The sequence below is a fragment of the Alnus glutinosa genome, chromosome 4 (assembly GCF_958979055.1).
Source record: "Alnus glutinosa chromosome 4, dhAlnGlut1.1, whole genome shotgun sequence".
NCBI classification, from domain to species: Eukaryota; Viridiplantae; Streptophyta; class Magnoliopsida; order Fagales; family Betulaceae; genus Alnus; species Alnus glutinosa.
Window position 1 is genome coordinate 32962339 of NC_084889.1, and position 19619 is coordinate 32981957.

The 19619-nt window shown below is 35.8% G+C and overlaps 3 protein-coding genes across 4 annotated transcripts; 1 reads left to right on the plus strand and 2 right to left on the minus strand.

The window, feature by feature from the left end:
* Positions 1-1335: 1335 nt before the first annotated feature.
* Positions 1336-2572, minus strand: LOC133866620 (UPF0057 membrane protein At4g30660-like). Its single transcript, XM_062303206.1, has 2 exons — positions 2279-2572; positions 1336-1604 (listed from the first exon to the last, which is right to left on the minus strand). The coding sequence occupies exons 1-2, from the start codon at positions 2366-2368 to the stop codon at positions 1473-1475; spliced, it is 222 nt and encodes a 73-aa protein (XP_062159190.1). The 5' UTR covers positions 2369-2572; the 3' UTR covers positions 1336-1472.
* A 2286-nt stretch (positions 2573-4858) lies between these two features.
* On the plus strand, positions 4859-11168 carry LOC133867115 (uncharacterized). 2 transcript variants are annotated; one of them, XR_009899997.1, is made up of 4 exons: positions 4859-5180; positions 5584-5975; positions 9125-9933; positions 10714-11168. XR_009899997.1 is itself a non-coding variant. In XM_062303796.1 (3 exons), exons 1-3 carry the CDS (start codon positions 5087-5089, stop codon positions 9833-9835), a joined length of 1197 nt encoding a protein of 398 aa, XP_062159780.1. In that variant the 5' UTR covers positions 4859-5086; the 3' UTR covers positions 9836-10358. The 2 variants fall into 2 exon arrangements, 1 of the variants encoding a protein (XP_062159780.1); XM_062303796.1 differs by lacking the exon at positions 10714-11168 and having other exon boundaries at positions 9125-10358.
* Positions 11169-13065: 1897 nt separating this feature from the next.
* Positions 13066-15960, minus strand: LOC133866945 (uncharacterized). The gene is made up of 4 exons (XM_062303610.1): positions 15106-15960; positions 14110-14180; positions 13606-13999; positions 13066-13510 (listed from the first exon to the last, which is right to left on the minus strand). The coding sequence occupies exons 1-4, from the start codon at positions 15220-15222 to the stop codon at positions 13316-13318; spliced, it is 777 nt and encodes a 258-aa protein (XP_062159594.1). The 5' UTR covers positions 15223-15960; the 3' UTR covers positions 13066-13315.
* Positions 15961-19619: the final 3659 nt, after the last annotated feature.

A 19619-nucleotide genomic window follows, 5' to 3' on the forward strand; every position in this document is an offset into this window, starting at 1 on the left:
ACGAATTTCTGACAGTAAGTCACCAACTACCAAATTACCCACAATTTGTGTGAAGTTTCAATTATATACAGCCAGCAAACAAAAAAACGCAAGTGTGGAGGGAGTGGAGCCACCTCCTAACCTGGCAGGTAGAGGGACTGGTTTATTGATGTGTCAGAAATTATGTCGGTAATTGGATGTAAAAACATATAAAGGCCGACAAAAAAATCATGCATTTCTCCCATGCAAAGGAATACATGATAATTTTATAAAGTAGGTTGAAAGAAATTCCACAAACCTACTTTGAAGAAAATTTATGTCCCCTGAATTATTCCATTTGGCATTCATTAGACAAGTTGGGTAGGGGCATCTGATTGATTGCCCAAAAAAAAGTGTTGTTTGGCAAATGACTTCACCTATTCATCCAGTATTTCCAGGTAAATCACTTAAACTATTTAGTTTCCGGACTTCCTTAATGAAAGAGTACTCATTTTCTTTTCACCCCTTCCCTCAGAAAACAACAGAGGTTTATAGGAATGTTAGCAACAGGGAACAACCAAAAAAAGGGGGCGAGGGCAAGAGAGAGATGACAACCTAAGACTTAATATCAGACCTAAGCAACTGCAGCTTGTCTTACACCAGAGGCATTTCTAATGTTGTGCAAGAGACCTTAATTTGGCTCGCCAAATGTGCAGTCATGCAATATGAAAACTGTAGTACTTCCTTCTGAACAAAATATCCATCATGTGAGTACAGCATTTGAGGGTTGTTGACGCTACTTCTATTAAAGCAACTTCTAGTAAGGCAACACACATGTGAGAAAAATTTGAAAACAAGAATGATGCTAAACCAGATTATGAAGTGTTAACTACAGCCCTGAACCCGAGAAAGAACTACTCATGTTGGTGTTGAGTGCAACAAACAAACTTTGTAAATCCTCGAAAAGTTTTTAACGGTACTAGATTATACATTTATACTCTAACAACGCCAATAAAATTCTATCATGTCAAAGTTATGATGATATGCTGCAGTTTTGTACCAGTAAGATCAGATTTCTTTATACTAAAGGCTATAGTAGCAATTCTAAAATGCAAAGCAAATCAAACCCCAACAACAATAATGATTATGACAATAACAATGATCATAATAACTGATGTTTCTAATACTTATACGTTGCACTTGGATTTGAGTGTTTAAAATCAAAGGAGTTGAAGAAAGATTGTCAGTATAAATTGCTTGATATGAATCTAACAACACGAGACCGATGGATTTGAGTGGTTTCGCTTCAACAAAGAAACTTGTGCTGTGAATTTGATATAACATCTTACACCTAATCAGACCAAATCTACATATAAATAAGGCTTAAATCCTCCATCCAAGTGAACCAATATCATATTCATCGCATCATATCAAAACAAGTTTAAACAATACATAAGACATCAGTTTGATAAAACGTCATCAAAGCGTACATAGAAGCAAGGAGAATGCCGGGACTAGGCGTAGAGAGGACGCCTGTATTCATCAAAGTACTGGTCGCGATCCACAAACACGATGACATAGAGAGCATAGATTATTCCAGGAATGTAACCAAGAATAGTCAGGACCAAGCAGATGAAGAACTCAATCTGTAAAAACAACAGATCGAGAGGTCAGCCTCGGATTTGGTCACAATGCAAATGAGGCAAAACACAGAGAAAAAAAAAAGAAGCGTATTTATTTAATTAATTATAATCTTGGAATACTCGTAATCATGGATCTAAGAAGACAAACAAGAAAAATAAATCACTTCCATTATGCCTAAATTCCAGATAGGAACAAAATTGTATTCACTTTGTTTTTATCAAACTCCTTGGCTCGGCTTAGGTGCTGAGAAAATGTATACTTTTCCTTTCAGTTTTCTCGGTAACCAAACAGAGAGTAAGAGGAATTTATATAGAGATAGAGAGAGACAGGAAAAATGCGAAATTCGCCAAAATTATTCATCAGTGGACCTGAGAACAGAGTGAAATTTCTTAATATTTGTAATCACGGAGCTCAGAAGACAATAGCCAAAAATAAATAAATAAATAAACACTTCAATTACGCCTAAATTGGAGTCTGGAGATATGAAACAAAATTGAATTCGCATCGTTTTTTCTCCAAACTCTTCATTTCCATTTAGGTGCTGAGAAAATGTTGATTTTCCTTTCCGTTTTCTCGGCAACCAAACAGAAAGGTATAAGATAGTAGATAGATAAAGAGAGAGAGAGAGAGAGAGAGAGAGAGAGAGAGAGAGAGAGAGAGAGAGAGAGAGAGATACGCTGCAGCAACCGTGGCGGAAACAGACGCCCACGGGGGGGAGGACGATGGCGAGGATTATCTCGCAGAGCATTTCGCAGCGACTCGGCATTTTCAGCTGGTGCTCGTGATGTCGAACACAGACAGAGAGATATTATGAGAGATCCGCGGACCACAGTGGCGAGGGAACTCTTAATGGAGAAGGAAACAAATAGGGATCTGATCTTTTACCGTGAAAGAACCGCAAGCGGTGGTGAAGAACGTTTTGTTGACCAATCAACGACGTAGTGGAGCCCTCGTAAGTCGTAAGTGGTCCTTTAACCATATTTCCCAACTATTTTTAGGGTTAAGATGTCGTTTTGGTTGGATCCGGATTCTCAAACAATTTTTTGTCGGGATTCTTTATCCCTTCTGGCTTCTGGTTGGCTTATATATATGTATGTATGTATTCTAATGTAACATAATGATGGAAATTATTTTTGGGTTTTTTTTTTAAAGTATTTTATATTTTAAAATGTTTATTATTTTTTTGTTTGAATATAGAAAAATAAAAAAAATAAATAAAGATCATAAATTTTAACAAACATATCCTTTAGGATGTGGATACTTTTCATGATAAATTATTAAATTTTTGTTAATATTTATTTTTTTAATAATAAACATTGAGGTGATTAAACAGATAAATATTGATACCATAATATAAAAAAATTTTAAAAAAATAATGGGATTTATGAAGTAATTGAAATTTTTTTCTTTTTAATAGCCGCCAAATATTTTTTGGTGATTTTAATCTTTTATCGTCATAACTTATTTTGTTATGGTTAATATTTATCTCTCGAGTTATAAACCCTCTTTTTTTTTTTTTTTTTTTTTTCTTTTTTTTCACTTTTTCTATTTTATTTATGATTGTATTTGTTCTAGTAGTTATATTTTTATTTTATTTTTTTCTATTATTGATACGAGAAAGCCTCCAATATATTGTGGATATGCTCTTTAAATAATGTTATTAACCTTTTTTTTTTTTTACTTGGTCATTATCCTTGACTGGATCAATGTCTGAACAAATAACAACTTGTGTCTCAAAAACACTTTTCATTTTCACTTTTTAGAAATATTAAAACACATTTGTCAAACCATTTGATTATGTGGACTTTACAGACAACTATTTTCATTTGTGAATCTCATTCAAAGTACTTTTCAACTTTTTACTACATAAATAACTCCTTTCAAACCAAACAAAAAAAAAAAAAACTCGTGAAAAATGCTACATGTACTACTTATTCATTGCCACAATCCATGTGGCTCAAGAGTGCCAAGGGAGCCTTTAGAAGGTAAAAATAAACTAACCACTTTTATGAATGATTTGATTTTTTTTTTTTTTATATATATATTTTTACAATTATTTGAGGAAGAACTTGGATGGATCTCATTTGTCCGAACATATTTCAAATTGTTCAGGCATATAGGTCCATAAAGACCCTTTCTCTTTTTTTTCTTTCTTTTTAAACAAAATATTCAATATTTATTAATAAACATCAACAAAGAGCCTTTTGCTCTCCTATATATCATAAACACAATTCAACATTTCTTCTAACCAAACTTAATCTATGACATGGTAAGCATAAGCATTTTGCTTTCCTCTTCACATGATAAAATTGCTATTGTCTCAACTTATTCAACACAATTCTAATCCCACCCACAATATGGCCAAATTTACTTCAATTTCTACCGATTGCATTTACAACATTTACAATTTGAATGGAAATCCCCTCCAATATGATTTCTTGGAATCATAATTCTCAATTGAGCTCTGCTGCATGTAATGCCGCCAATGCTTCCACTACTACTGACTTTACGAATATGCTTTTAGTGGTGCTTCGGGCAGCTACTACAAATCCTTCATAATTTCTAACTATAATGTCAAAGCCTAGGGATAGATTAGATCACTGCTTTAAATAAAATTTATTTTTCTGTTTGTGAGAGGAACTTGACATTTTAGTTATGTAGACTATTTCATACTTTATCTTTTATGCTTTTAAAAGCTGATGATTTGGATTTGTTAATGAGCGTCGATAGTTCACAAAACAACAAACTATTATCAACCAAAAATTAGATTAGGCTAAGCGTGGACCTCTTCTAGATGTTTGCACTTTCGAAAGGATCCCGAGCTCTATGCTAGGGTATTTTTGTCATTTATGGTTCAAAATGAATACATTGCAATTTTATAATGATAAATGTTAAAGCATCTACTGTAATTCTTTTTGTGCTAAATTGACATTATTTCTTTAATTAAAAAAAAAAAAAAACTACAGCTTATAACCGATCATTTTTTTTTTTTTATTATTATTATTTTTTTATGTCAAGTTAACATAGAAGGACTCGAAAATAATTGGAGTAAATCCTCTAACATTTCTTTTTTATAAAAGTTTAAGCAATATTACTTCAATTGAAAATTTGAGATCATCGCAAATTATTTTTTTATTTTTTATTTTCTTGGAAAAAATAAAATAAAATGACTACCAAAATAACCTTTTGACTTGCCCTTGACTGGCCAACGACAACGAGAATCTCTAACTCTATTAAAGTTAGGAGTATGTGACGGCGACTCCACATAGTTTTCAACTTTTCAGATCTATCTCCCTTCCTCTCCTCTCCACACACAGAAAGTCAATAACATACAGGCGCTATATATTGTTTGGGTTGCTCCCCATCGACGGCCACCTCAAGAACTGCTAAATTATCTTCCATCCAGTGGGAGGCGGACATCGAAGCCCTAAAGCCTCAAATCCTTTCTTTCTCGCTCTCTCTACACTACTCTCTCTGTAGTTAAATGGAGTTCAAGTTTCGAGCCGTCGATGACCGACCGCCAATATGTCCCAACCCTCCTTCCAGCGTCAGCTACTTTACCGAGCACGCATTCAGAGGTCCGCAAGTAAATCAATCCTCTATTCTATATGCGTCTATTGGCTGCTGAGTGAATGTGAGAGAGGAAAAGAAAATAAAGCCTTTTAATTTGATTGTGTGCTTTGTGCTGTTTTGAATTTCAAACTGTTTTCAGGGTAAATCGAACTGTTTTTCTTTAATTTTTGTGGGATACTATTTTCTTCTGTTTGTTTGCTGAGAAAAAGAAAGGAAAATGTCTGAATCTTATGTCTTACGCTGTTCTGGTTCAGCTTAGTTGATTCGGATGAGGTTCAGTTACTGAAAAATCAAAGATCTTTTAAGACCCATAATTCCTTTTCGTTTCCCACATTTACCGGAGAACCAAACATGCGACACATTCGCTTAGAAATCTGACTTTTATCACTGATTTTGATCCGAGAACAGGCCCGGGACCAATGCGAAATCCGAGTGACGTTCGTGAAGCGATCGAGTGGGAGCTCGAGAAGGACCGGATTAGAGAAGATATAATCGTCGCCGATATCACTCGGCGTCGAATGCTCGAGGCGGAGGTGAGGACGGCGCTGATGATCGAGCGAGAGATGGCAATGCGGAGGCTTGCCTCCATTGCCACGCCCGAGGGGTTGTTGTTCGAGGAGCGATTCGCAATGCGGTTTGACCCGAGGTTGCCGCCGCCGATGCACCCATTCGAAAGTTTCGCAGTTCCCGGTTACGGTGGTGCATTCGATACGTTTCCGATGATGCCGCGGTTACTGGAGGCAATGCCGCTTGATATCAAGCCTCCCCGGGAGATTAACAAGGATAAGCTGATCGTACTGGTTAGTTATCAATCTTATATCACCTTGTTGTTTGTTAATTTTGAGTGTCATATGCTCGATTTATGTTATGGTGCTTTTCATACATAAGCTGATTTTTCTCTGGGAACTATGGTGCAATATATTAGGAAATCTATCAATGTGATTGTTTTAGTTCTGTTTATTGCGTTTCTTATCAGAATCGGGGTGCATGCTGTCTTAATCTGTTTTTCCATTTTGAACTGCTTCTGGGTTTAGTGCCACTTAGGTGAAACTTCTATGTTTAGGTCCTGATGTAAAAGAGTTTGCCAATATATCTGTCATAAAGCTTTTTCTGATATTGGGAAATACTGTTAAATTTGGAGGATATATATAGAAATTCTTGTAATTTTCTCTTTTTCCTTTTCTCATTTCTTTGCTTGGTTGATTTGTGACTTTGATGTATGTGATATATGTGAATGTATGCATATATGCATGTAGTCGTATGTGTTTGTCTATTCATGCTAGTCTCCATGCATGCATGTATGGCACAGTGGTTATGCATTGCATAGATGATTATATTTATGCCCATAAGCCTGCTCAAACTCATTAGGCATTTCATCTTATACCGGTTCTATTGCCACCTTGTTTTTATGGGGGACTAGACCCTAATTTCCTAAATAGACATTATAAAGAAGTAATTGAAATTGGTGGTCTACTCCATACTGAAAGGCACCATTTTGGCTTGGTTATCCAGAAACAGAGAATCGACCAGAACCATTGAAATTTGAAGGGGAGATTGTTGGAGAGATCTCTATATTTGAGGGATGAGGAGTATGAAACCTGAAGTCTAATGAAAATCAAATAATAGGAGAATGGAAGAAATATGATAATTGTCTATATAGCAGTGACAACACTTTGGTGTGTGTTGTTATCTAAATGAAAGGAAAACAAAGGCCAAATAAAGTATCCGGCCAGCTTTATATTTTTCCCCCAACCAGTCTGGGGAAACCCCAACCTGTTTTTCGTTTTTCCTTTTTTTTCCCTTCTGAATGAAACCCCTTGTAAAATTTCATGTTTGAATCAATTAATGTTAACTAATCTATCTTGCATGGGTGGTTTTTCCTGAGTAATGATAGCATATACACACAACATGTATTTGCTATTTAGGCTTGCTATGTATGCATCTGGTACCCATTCTACTTTTGGACCAGCACTTCAAATGTCAGTCCTAAAGGGGCATCATGGTCATTGACTAGGTAGATTATTTTCCACGATCACTCTTGTCATGAATGTTTGCTATGACATTTTGTTATACAGATTTTCTTGTGATCTGGACATAAAATAATCTAGTGCGATGCCTCTGATGGCCCTTGGGTATTGATTTTTCATCTGTGGGTTCATTTGGAGAAAAAGCTACCTTGCGTGTATGCAGCAGGTCTCAGCAGAAGCCTTGCTTCAAGATATGCTCAACAGTGATATCTACTCGTCACGCTCTCACTTTTGTCCATACATTTTAAGTACTTTTGAAGAATTATCTTTTGCTAAAAAACTCAACAGCTTGCAGTGTAACCTCATAGAACCAGCAGAAATATTCTTAACTCCCCCCGCCCCTTCTTTTCACCGCATAACTACAATTTTGTATTGTAATATACAGGCCAAAAAAGTGTTATTTACAAAATATTTAGGGCACGTTTGGTACACGGAATTGTCATTCATTTAGGAATAGGAATGGGTATTATTGGGAATATAAGAAGTTGGAATGAAAAAACTATTTCTATTCTTTTGTTTGGTAACAATATATATGTTCTCACTAGAATTGAATCAAAATTACTAAAATACCCAATATATATATTTTATGGGTGGCCGGCCACCCATAGAATATTAACGAGTTTTTTTTTTTTTTTTTTTTGGGGGGGGGGGTTGAAGAAAAAGAAGAAGAGGGTTTTAAACTCTATTTTGTTCTTCAAATAATAGTTATTCCTATCATCTTTTAGAGGAATAGCTTCCTCTATTTATGGGACTAGCTATTTCCATGGGAATGACTATTTGTAGGAATGGTGTGCAACCAAACAAAAGAATGACTATTCCGCATACCAAATGTGCCCTTGCATTTTAAACGTAAGAATATGATGATATTCAAGATTCAAGTTGTGGATCATAAATTGAGAAAGAAAATGGAAGGATTTCTCTCGCAAAGGATTTAGAACTATTCTTCTAATTATTTTGGCTAAGGTTCAAAGGATTCTTATTGTAAATCATAAGATACTGACAATTATGATTATAAAAATCAAGTTGTTGAAATCCTATGATCTACAAATTGAATCAAATAACTTGATCCTTTATCCAAAATTATTAGAAATCTTAGTTATGAATCCTTTCTGATACAATTCTCCGATTTTCTCAAAGATCTTATGCTTTATGATTTGAATACTTAACTCTGTCAAAACTGACATTCTTTTTTTTTTTTTTGATAAGTAAAAAAACTGACATTCTTAATCCTACAACTTTAAATAAGTGGGACTTTGTCATTATGATGAACTTGCTTTAATCTTATGGTTAAAGGTTTAGTATTTCCTCAATTGTAATATTGACAAAGGTGAAGATACAAACTCTTATTATTATTGTTATAGGTTTTGTTTGACTGTACTTTCTCAGTTATCTTCTCTCATAAAAAGGAAAAAGTTCCACGCCCTCCTCTCTCCTGGCACATGGGTTGTAATCAGCAATTTTGGACAGTACTTACATGCCAATATACATCACTTTCTAAAGGGACAAGCTGTAATACAAATCAAAAATGGATTTTGTGTGGTTACTTATATTCATGAAAAGTATGGCTATATCAAATTCACTGTTAAGAATAGAACCGTTTATCTACTTGAAGCTATTCTATCTCATGGGTAGGTCCTGGTTTTCCCCCCTTGGAAATGACATGTTATTTGCAATATTCCCAACTCTCTAATGAATAAATTCTTCATGCTAAATCCCTAATTTTTTAGCCCTCCTTCTGGACTGTTCAGATCTGGTAAAACTTCTGAAACATTGTATTTCTTGTTAAATTGTTGAAAACAAGATAATTAAAGGTTATATTTAGTCCATTTTTCAAAAGCTGAGGGTTAAGTTCACATGGGAAATGATGCTGAGGCTTTCAAGGAGTTCCTTTTTATGCATTGTTTTTGAGTATTCTATTGCAGGCTAAGCCCGACCCAAATCTTTCTGGAACAAAGCGGAAAGCTGTGACACCACCTGCAGGGAGCACTAGTGAGCTCCCACCATTTGGTTTGAAGAAGAGACCTAAGGAGGAGTGGAGTTGTGCCCTCTGTCAGGTCAGTGCCACAAGCGAGAGAGGTTTCAATGAACACCTTCAAGGTAAGAAGCACAAGGCCAAAGAAGCACGGCTTATAGCTCAGACAATGGGAAAAATTGCCAGCTCAACACCACTGCCAAAGGAAACTACAAAGCCTTCTAAGCTTACAGCTACCACTGATATCAGAAGCTCAGGACTGCAGGCAAGAGTAGGAGGGGAATCACTTCACCAGAATAAAACTGGGGATGGTTCAGACCAGAAAATGGAGATTACAGAAGATTTGAAGAATGATAATGAGCAGGTTCTGCTGCAGAAAAACCAAAATGCAGAAGATTCTAAGACAAATGGCATGGCAACAGACCAGGGAGCTGAGAAAATTACAGAATTTAAGAGGAAGAAATTTAAGTTTTGGTGTGAAATGTGTCAAATTGGCGCTTACTCTCAGGTGGTGATGGAGGGTCATAAAAAGGGGAAAAGGCACAGGTTGACGCTTCAGGAACTTGGTCAAAAAGATGGATTTAATGTGACCACATCTTTCATGGCAGCACCTGCTAATACTCAGAAGGAAGTAGATACAGATTTAGTGGCCAAAGAATAAGTCAGATGCTACTCAAAATGCAGAAGGTGAAGATGTAATGGCCAAAGAAGCAAATGAAAAGACAGCAGAAACTGTTATTGCAGATGAAGAAAAATCAGGTGAAGAAACATATCTGATCCGTTTACAGTTTTGTCGCTCCAGATATAGGTTTGGGTTGCGAGCACTATTTTTGTTTTGCTTGTGAAATATAGGACTGTTCTATTTAGATCCTGTCATTATTTGAAAGTCCTTAAGCTTGATGAGGTTAAGGACATGTATCATTTGATAACCGATGTTAGATTAGCATAAAGTACATGACTCTCAGGAAAAGGAACTAAGTGGGAATGGGAAAGGAAAGGAACTCGTGTGTTTGGGAAAGGAGGAAAGGGGATTCGTGAAGGAAAAAGATTTAAGTTTTTGTTTTTTAACTGGGACAGTGCTTGAAACTATGTTGAGAAAAATAAGTGGCAGGGCAATATTTCTTAATCACCAACACACATCTTATTATTATTTATAAAGGCAGAGTCACAATTTAATTCATAAACTTAACCCTACCAAATGCGACAGGTAGAATGTACTTTTTCCTAATCTAACAACCTAGAAAACTCAGTTTTGATATTATGACTGTTCTGACTATACTATTTTTGGGTGGGGGAAAATTGAGGAACCTTGAATTAAACAAGAGCTGAAGTTTTAACAACAGTTACCGAGAGGGACTTTGACATTACGAGTTGATCAAAGGAAAGCCTGAATAATGCTCAACCGAAATTGTCATCTAAACATGTTTAGCTTTTGATGTTGTGAATGGAAATTATTATAGCTTTGGAAACTTTAGATGAATGTAGAATATGTTTTTGCCAGGGTAAATGTTCATTGTCGCTGGTTTCTTTCTTTGACAGTGATTGTGATGGATTCTACATAGCAACGGCTCTAGGCGGCCCTTTAAATTCTTCCATCATTTCTTACAATGTTCCTGATTGATGTGGAAAAATTCTTTTTCCATGCTTGAAAATGAGTCTGGTACCATCTGCTTATGTGGATGTCCCCATGTTGTATTTCAGTACTTAGATTCTCTCATGATAGAAAGCATATTGAATCATCTTTTGCTGTCCTTGAGAGTGTAGCATGCCTAGTGCAACAAGGCAAGCTTCTTATTTGACAGGCTGAACTTAGAAGAGGTGTTCTGAAGTCTTCAGACCACTGGTCAAAGCCGCTTGTACTTGACTTTCATGTGAAGGGGCTTCTTCTGAGGTAGATATGATGCCGGTCCTTGTTCTATAGCAACTCCTGTCCTGATGAGAGTAAGCTCTATTAACCTATGTATATATATATATATATGCCCTTTTACTCTTTGTAGTTTGTGCATGATAACAGTGCTTAATTACTCAACACTAGAGTTTGGTCTCTTGGCTTGTCTTCCCATGTTAGTTCTCTGGCTGGTTCTCTTCTCTTCCTGTTAGTAGTAAACTCCATTCTCGCTGCTTTAGCTCTTCCATGTTTGTGCTTCATTCATCTGCTTGCCTTCATTTCCTGTGCTTAATGAGTTCTCAGGGGATGTGTAATTGGTATTTGATGTCAATACCCTATGATCCAAATCCCAGCCACAGCTGCGAAAATATTTTATGCCATTCTTGGGCTCTTAAAGACAGCAAGAAGAGCACAGAGCCACAGTCTACACACTAATATTTAAATTGAGTGAATGCCATTTATCCAATTTTTCATTGGATGCGTAAGCAACAAACACTCAGCATTGGTGAATAATACAGGAGCATTAGTACCTCCAACAAGTATTTTGAACCAGCCTTGGATTTGGGGAATGTGTTTTTGTTGACTCATTTTCTAGGATTATGTTTAGTTTTAGGGGTAATGCTTGCCATACTCTCATTTTACTCCCACTCCCATATGCGTTGACGTGGCATCAAGTCAGCCGTGGTGGTGCCACCATTTCTGAAGGTTGGGTAATTTGTTTTTTGGTCTGCCATGGTAATGCCTACTCAGCGCATAAAAGGTGAGAGTAAAATGGAAGTATGACAAGATTTTCTACCTAACGTGTCCATGCGTATCTTCTTTATTCAGACGGAAATAAGGGATTTGTGAGACTCATAGAAATTCACATTAGGTCCTACAAATTCAGTTGTGAATTTGCACAGGGAGAGGACTAATGAAAAAGGAAAAAATCATTCTTCGACAGAAATTAGACATAAACCGACCCCCTCACGATTAATCTCACAGGATGTGCGAATCAGGTGTGAAATGCAGTAAACCAGGTTTTAGTGGCCATTGCTTTCTCCACCCAAATTAATTAAAATGTAGAACAATAATTTCTTTTATTACCGCTCATTCCACAATCTCCAATGTGCTAACAGGAAAGTAACATAAAAGTCCTGGGTCTCCGCAGGCTGAAAACAAAATTATTACTCAACAAAAACGGAAAGAAAAAAGAAAAACAACATTATCATTCCATTACTTCTCCAAGAAAACCAACACCAACCTTCTTAGTGGCCATTGCTTTCCCACCATCCTAAGTAACAATTAAGTACAACAATGACTTCATATGCTGGTTTCCTCCACCAACCTCTAATTGGTGAAGTAACAGCAAACAAATATTCAATTGGTATTAATTCAATGCGAACTGAACACGAAATTTATGAGGTTATAGTTGAAAAGTATTGATCCGTTTAATTAAATAGGTCATATTAGAATTGACGTATATATAATTTTAAATTTATGCATAGACATAACCTGAATACGCAACATTTAGGATTAATAATTTTTTACCAGACTTGCAAATTTAACATGAATATAATACGAAATTAACAAATTAGGATTGAAAAATTTGACCCGTTTAATTAAATAAGTCTGGTTAGAATTGACCTATAAATCTTATACCTACACAAGGACTGACTCCTCTCCAGTTGAAAGCAATTAGAGAAGATCCTGGTCCATTCCGATATGACCCGAACCTGAGAAGCGATTACTTTCAAATGAATTGGAGAGGATAATTAGATTTCACAAATTTAGTAGCATGTACGTTACTACAAAACCATGTATAGCGTTGGATGCAACAAAACATGATGATCACAAGGAGTAGCCAACAACGTTCCATTTGAATACCAGATGTTGAAACTATTCCCCCTACGTCCAAGCCCAGCAGGCTGGCGTGGTTAAGAGTTTCCAGCTCCTTTTAGAAGACAACCAAGCCGGCCACTTGCATTCACAAACAACGCATAGAAAAGAGAAACATAAAAAACAAAGGCAAAATTCCAAATTTACTTCTAGTTTACTTCTCCGGGCATTTATAAAAACTAATGAGGTGTATGTCAACACATTTGATTCCTGATCATCAATTCTATCGTTTCATCTATATATTCACTATATATGACTACTTCTACGTTTTACATTGGAGGGATACAAGAGGAAACATCAACAACATGACAAGGTGAGGCAACCATTTTTACCCCACCAAAATATAGGATCTTCAATAGCAATTGAAGAAAGATCTCAAACTCTTAAAGCCACCTGATCCTGCCATGAAATCTTCCTTTTCCCTGCTCGACTTGGCCCATTCCCGATATTCCTACAAATGGATAATTTCATATCATTGTGCTGCTCATCACTTCCACCTCTGAGTAAACTTTTCTTAGGCTCCTCTGTTTTCGATAGCTCACAATCAGCCTGCAACTCCTCCTCCTCTCTCTGCAAAACAGAGAAGACAATAAAAACATTAGCTCATAACACAATGACCAAATGCAAGACCTTGAAGCTCAAAATTCACCCGGGTCGCTAAATACCGAAATCTGGTTCAAGTCGAAGACCGGAGTAGTGTTTCGCTTAGTGGCATCTTTTCCACTGTAGATCCTTTCCTTCTGGGTCAGGTCAGATATTGGAGCAGAAGTTTGCAAAGCAGCTTCCTTTCCATTAAAAGTCCTAGCCTTCTGGTTTAAGTCGAAGACCGGAGCAGGTTTCCTCAAGGCGGTTTCTGTTCCATTGTAAATCCTTTCCTTTCTGTTTAAATCAGAAACTGGAACAGGGGGTCGTAATGCAGCTTCTTTTTTACTGTAACTCTTTCCCTTTGCAGCACTAGTATTTCGAATATCAAACTTCTTTGGATGCACAAAGTCTTGCTTTGGTTGCGGGTTGGAAGACCGGTTCGCCATCAAGTATTTGTATCGTTTCTTCAAAAAGCTGCAGTTAAAAAGAATATATCATGGCCTAAATTATAAATTTCTATTGATAAATGAATGTGGACGACTTTATCCAGAATCCGCCAAAAAATACACAACCATTATTTATACCTGACTTCCCCTGAGAGGGTAATTTTTTTGTGTTTCATCATCTGCAGTTTCTTCTTCATGGCCTCTGTTTCCTGAAATATACTTCAATATTACAAATCCATCTCTGGCTAACTCAAGAAAATTAAAGCCCCCCATAAGACTATAAATTAACGCTAACCAACACCTCACAAACCAAACATGGTAAATATTATCAACATCAGCAAGAGAAGAACACAAATAGATAGGGGGAAAAAATTAACAAGGAGTAACCAAAACGAGTAAGAAAAAAGCCTAAAAAATAGTAGTTGAACCCTCTACATAAAGAGAAAAACTAAGCTCATATACAAGGTAAAAATACTGACCACAAACACAGAATAGCAGGAAGACGGAAATGGAGAAAAACAAAGTGTAATAGACAAAGGTATCAACCTAGGGAAAGATCGATTAAACTCATGATTAGTAAATAACAACAGTTTCTCCCCTAATGGTCAGTTTGGATGATGGAAAGGTTGGAATATAAACATAAACATAGACAATGATATGAATAAAAAAAGAAACCAAAAAAAGAAGAAAAAACAAAATTAGGCATAGTTGATGAAAGTTTATTATATTTGAGACCAAACATACCAAAAGAAAACATCTTATATAAATTCTCTTTCCTTTTTATCAGTTTTTCTCAGCAACCAAACATAGGTTAGGGTAAGAAAATCAAGCAAATAAAACCAGAAACCCATGGAGAAAAAAAACACAAGGAAATTCAATCCTTTTGGCTTTGCTTGTGCAAGATCTTTAGCTTTTCTTAAACTAAAAATAACAATATTAAACATAAGATCCAAAATATTAATTTCTCTTTCATCTACTCAGTTTTCTAAGCAACCATACACACATAAAGAACCCAAATGAAGGAAACCCAAAAAACCTATGAACAAAACCCACCAGAAAATCAAACAAGACATCAGATCTGATGAAACCCACAGCAGAAATTACAAATCTATTGAAACCCACAAATGAAATTACCTTTTGTAGCTCTTCAAAGTCTTGCAAAAGACTTTGATGCTTGAACCCGTTCCTTGGGTCCTTATACAAAGCATATGGAGAAGACTCCATAGCAACAACCCCTTTCATCTTCTTCATCAGATCACAGAAAAACAGAACGCAAAAGCCAGGAACCAACAATTACAGAGAGAGAAATAGAGGGAGAGGGACAGAGAGATGGGTAATGAAAAAGAAAGAGAGATGGGTAAGAAATAATGAAAGAGAGGAGGCTAGAGAGACAGAATAGAGAGAAAGAAACAAGAAAGACAAATAGGAAAAGAGAGATAGAGAAGGGAAGAGGTAAGAAGGTTCTTGCTTTCCCTGTTTTCTCTGTGAAACTCTGACCGAGACAAAGAAACCCAAAAAAGCCCACATAACTCGGTGAAAAATAATGTTCTTTTGAGAGACAGTGATGAAGATGGGGATTTTTTGGGGGGTTGCAGAAGGGTATTGTTGGCAACATGTTTTTATGAGAGAGAGAGAGAGTAAGCGAGGCTGTGACCCTGTGACCCTGTGAGATAGGTTTGGTTGGAGGACAATTGAAAACATCTATCTATCTATCTTCTCTTTCTTTTCTTTCCCATTCTTTCTTTCTTTCTTTTTTGTTTTTCCTTCCACATAAATTTTGGTCCAGCTGGGCCATTGAAGAAAGAGAGAGAGAGAGAGAGTTGGGTGGTGTGGACTCTTCCTTTGTTTTTTGATAGGGAGGGGGGGGTGCGTGGAGTTTCCATGTTTCTTCTCTCTTCGTATTTGTTGTTGGCCTCTGTGTTAGAGAGAGAAAGACAGAGAGTCTCTTTAGAGAGAGAGAGAGAGATGAGGAGGGCTGAAAAAAGCAGGAGCTATATGGGGGGAGAGATACATGATGCTGTTTATATTATCTGATGTGCTGTTTTGCAGTTGATGTTGTTTGGTACAACCTTATTTTTAGGGTCAAATTGGGTGCGAATTTACTGGTATAACCATATTTGGTCTTTGCTTTGATATTAAGGATGCTGTCTCCTCTCTCTCTCTCTCTGTTTTTACATCCAATAAGCTTTCCAGCATTTTAGCAGATAAAGTAGAACAAGACCCAATTCTGGTTCCAGCCAGAAACCAAAAAAGTTGGTCCTTTTGTCCAATCCATGAATGGTTTTTGGAAGGGTCTGTTGGTAACTTCATGTGCCATTGTCAAAACTATTGAATACAGATTAGCGAAGTTCCCATCTACACCTACCTTCTGGACTTTTGCGTGTCACCTCCACCTACCTGCCTATTATCCATCATCCACTTAGGAAAGATGATGGAAAAAGCTTTCTCAGCCTCTTGGGGTAATGTTGGGGGCCTTGGGGCCAACCATATATATGCTCAGATTCTAGTATTCTACCACTTCCATGAACCCATTACTGCTTAAAGAAGATAAGGGGTAATTTTGTAAATGCCGCCTGCTTGAAGTCAGTGCTAGTGCCGTAGTGGACACACTGTGAATACCCACCATGGTAGGAGCTCTATTAAGTAAACGGAATTTAACATATTGCCCTTCAGAGGAGTGGACACCACAGCCTAATCTCAGGGGGGGTGAAAGAGAAAAAGCTGCTGGGTCTCTCTCTCTCTCTCTCTCTTCAAGTTTGATTCCCTTCTGTAAACAATCTTGTAGGGGAGCAGCACCCTTTGGTCCTTTTATGACTGAGAGAGAGAGAAAAGGAGAGCTCGTATAATTTAATTAAATGGGTCACATTCATCGACTCTGTCCCGTTAATTTTTTGTTAGATTCATTTTGAAATTGTAAATCGTGTCAAAAAATTATCGGCCCTAAACAGTTGTGTGTCAGGTTCAGGTGGTGTTGAATAATATGTATAAAACTATATAGGTCAATCTTAATCCGATCGATTTAATTAAATAAGTCAAACACTTTGACCGTAATACATTATTTTATGTTGAATTTATAAATCGTATAAAAAATTGACAACAGATATACTCGATCTCCATATGTATATAACTGTATTTCCAGTTTAGAGAGAGAAGTGGCTTTTAATTAATTCCCTTGTTCTGCAACTTCCTTTGGCTCTTCTTAGTTAATTCCTGAGCACAGAGATGTATTGTTGTCAATGTTGTGTGACATGGACATGTGAGCGTGATGTAAAGGAGAGGTGGACTTCGTCTTTGTCCTGAAAAAGAGAGGGAGTGTAAAGAACAAGAAAAAGAAAGGTACTTCCAGATGCATGCTTAAATCATACACCCATTAGCACTGCTAAAGTACACCTGTTTAGGGTGGTAGATTAACATCATGCAGGTTTAAATTCCATGAGAGTTGGAAGGGCACGGCAAATTAGGTTAATTCTGTATGAGCAAAAAAAGCCAAGGCATGAGAAAGGGCAGCAAAGTTTATTGGAATAGATAAATTTAATTATTTAATTAATATTTTAATATTTTTCTTCACGTGTGGGTTCAAACTTTCTTTTAATATATGAAGTCTAATATATAGAATATTTTAATTGAAATTGGATGATGAATTAACGGAGACAGAATTCAAACTCAATAACTTCTACTACTTGATACTATGTTAAATTACTACTTATCTCAAAAGTTAAAGCTTATAAGAATAGATAAATTTAATCATTTGATCAATACTTTAGCACTCACCGGCATCAAAATGAATTGAGATACCCTACAATTGGGATCCTGATATTTGCCATGTTTTATAGTCAACCATCATAGTGTCTCCGGTCTGCTGAGGGGCCAACGGACTATGATAACTTCTTTCTCTGTTTTGGAGAAGTTTAGCCACCCAAAAACCGTTCTAACAGTTGTCTTAGCACCTCAATTATGTGTGATCAAAATGAACCGAGATCCCCTACAACCCTACAATTGGGATCTTGTTGTTGGCCTTGTTTTCTTCTCTTTGAGCGTTTGTAAAAGAGGGCTTTCTTGTCCGAACAGAGAAGCCTGCCCAATCAAAGACCTCTTGGTGCGACCTATACTTTTCCCTGCCCTCTTTCTGAGCATGGAATTGTTAGGGGACCTGCGTCCGATCAAAATGATTGCAAAAGTGCCCTTTATGTTATTTCTCTAAAGAAAAATAAAACTCCAATAGGACCAGACCATACCATTGGGGTTGGAAGTTGGAACAAGTCAATTAGCAAGCAGCCGAATGGGAATGTTGGCAGGTATGATCTGCCCCCACGGAAGGATCTTTCTTTGGCCACTTGCTTGCCAAAAGAATTTACTAGGCAACGACTTGTGGATCAATGGTGTTAAACGACTTCCTTTCCTCCTAAAAACAATTAAAATAAATAAAAAAAAAAAACCCAAACTAAAGCAAAATTACGGGTTAAACGCGTGTTTTTAAACAATTATTTTGTTTGGGAGTTCATTTTTCAAAAGTTTCGGTTTGAAAATTTTTAAATCGCAAGCAACTATGCTTATTTTAAAATTTTTTATTTTAAATGTCAAATTGTAATTTTGAAGGTCGGACGTTTAGTCATTACTTGCGATTTAAAAATGTTCGAACCGACACTTTTGAAAAATGAACTCCCAAACAAAATGATTGTTTACGCAATTTTGTTAAATACTTAATTGTATTTTTAAAAATCGCACATTTTTTAAATTACTATTTTTAAAATTGCACCTTTTTTGAAATCATAAAACTATACGGACGTTTAGTCATAAACCCAAGTTGGAACTAGTTTTAATGTTGTTCTTATACGGTTTGATTAAAATAAAATATCAATTTTGAAACCAATTTTCGAAACAAAAAAACTACCAAAAAAAAAAAAAAAAACTAAAATATACTCTATTCATAGCTTGGTTCTATGCCTTATCAAACACTCCTAAGATTTAATTTTTAATTTTTAATTTTAATTTTTTGAGTACTGGATCTTTTTCTACGAACAAAATGCAGAGCCGGAGACTGATTGGCCCAAGGAAGTTTCCAACAAATGTACGTTGAACAAGTTCCTCCTAGTGGGCTTAAAGTTCTTCCCTTCTGCTTTAGCTTTTGGGCCTTTCAACACCATGACATGACCCTGTTTGATAAACTCCATCTTTTTTTCTTTTCTTTTTACTTTTTTCCAAAAAAAACTCAATATCAAAAAATATATATATATATTTTTTTATATTATATATCACATCAATTAATCTTTATTACCATTCAAATTAAAAAACTCACTACAAAACAAAACATTTTTACTTTTCCATAAAAAAATTTCAAACATCTTTCTACTTTATATCACATCAATCAAATTTTATTCATATTTAAAAAAAAAAAAAAAATCAATCCACAAAGGTTACCAAACAGGGCCACATATTTAACAAAGAAAAAAAAAATTGTTCTATTCATGATCGATGTTATGCAAAAAAATTTATGAAGATTCTTTTCATTTATAGTCAAATGGAAAAAAAAAATTATTTTATACTCCATTAAATAATATTTTAAGCAAAATATGATATTTTATATTTCACTTAAAATGAAGAAGAATAATTTTATATTTCATATTTTATTTTATTACATCTAATGAAGT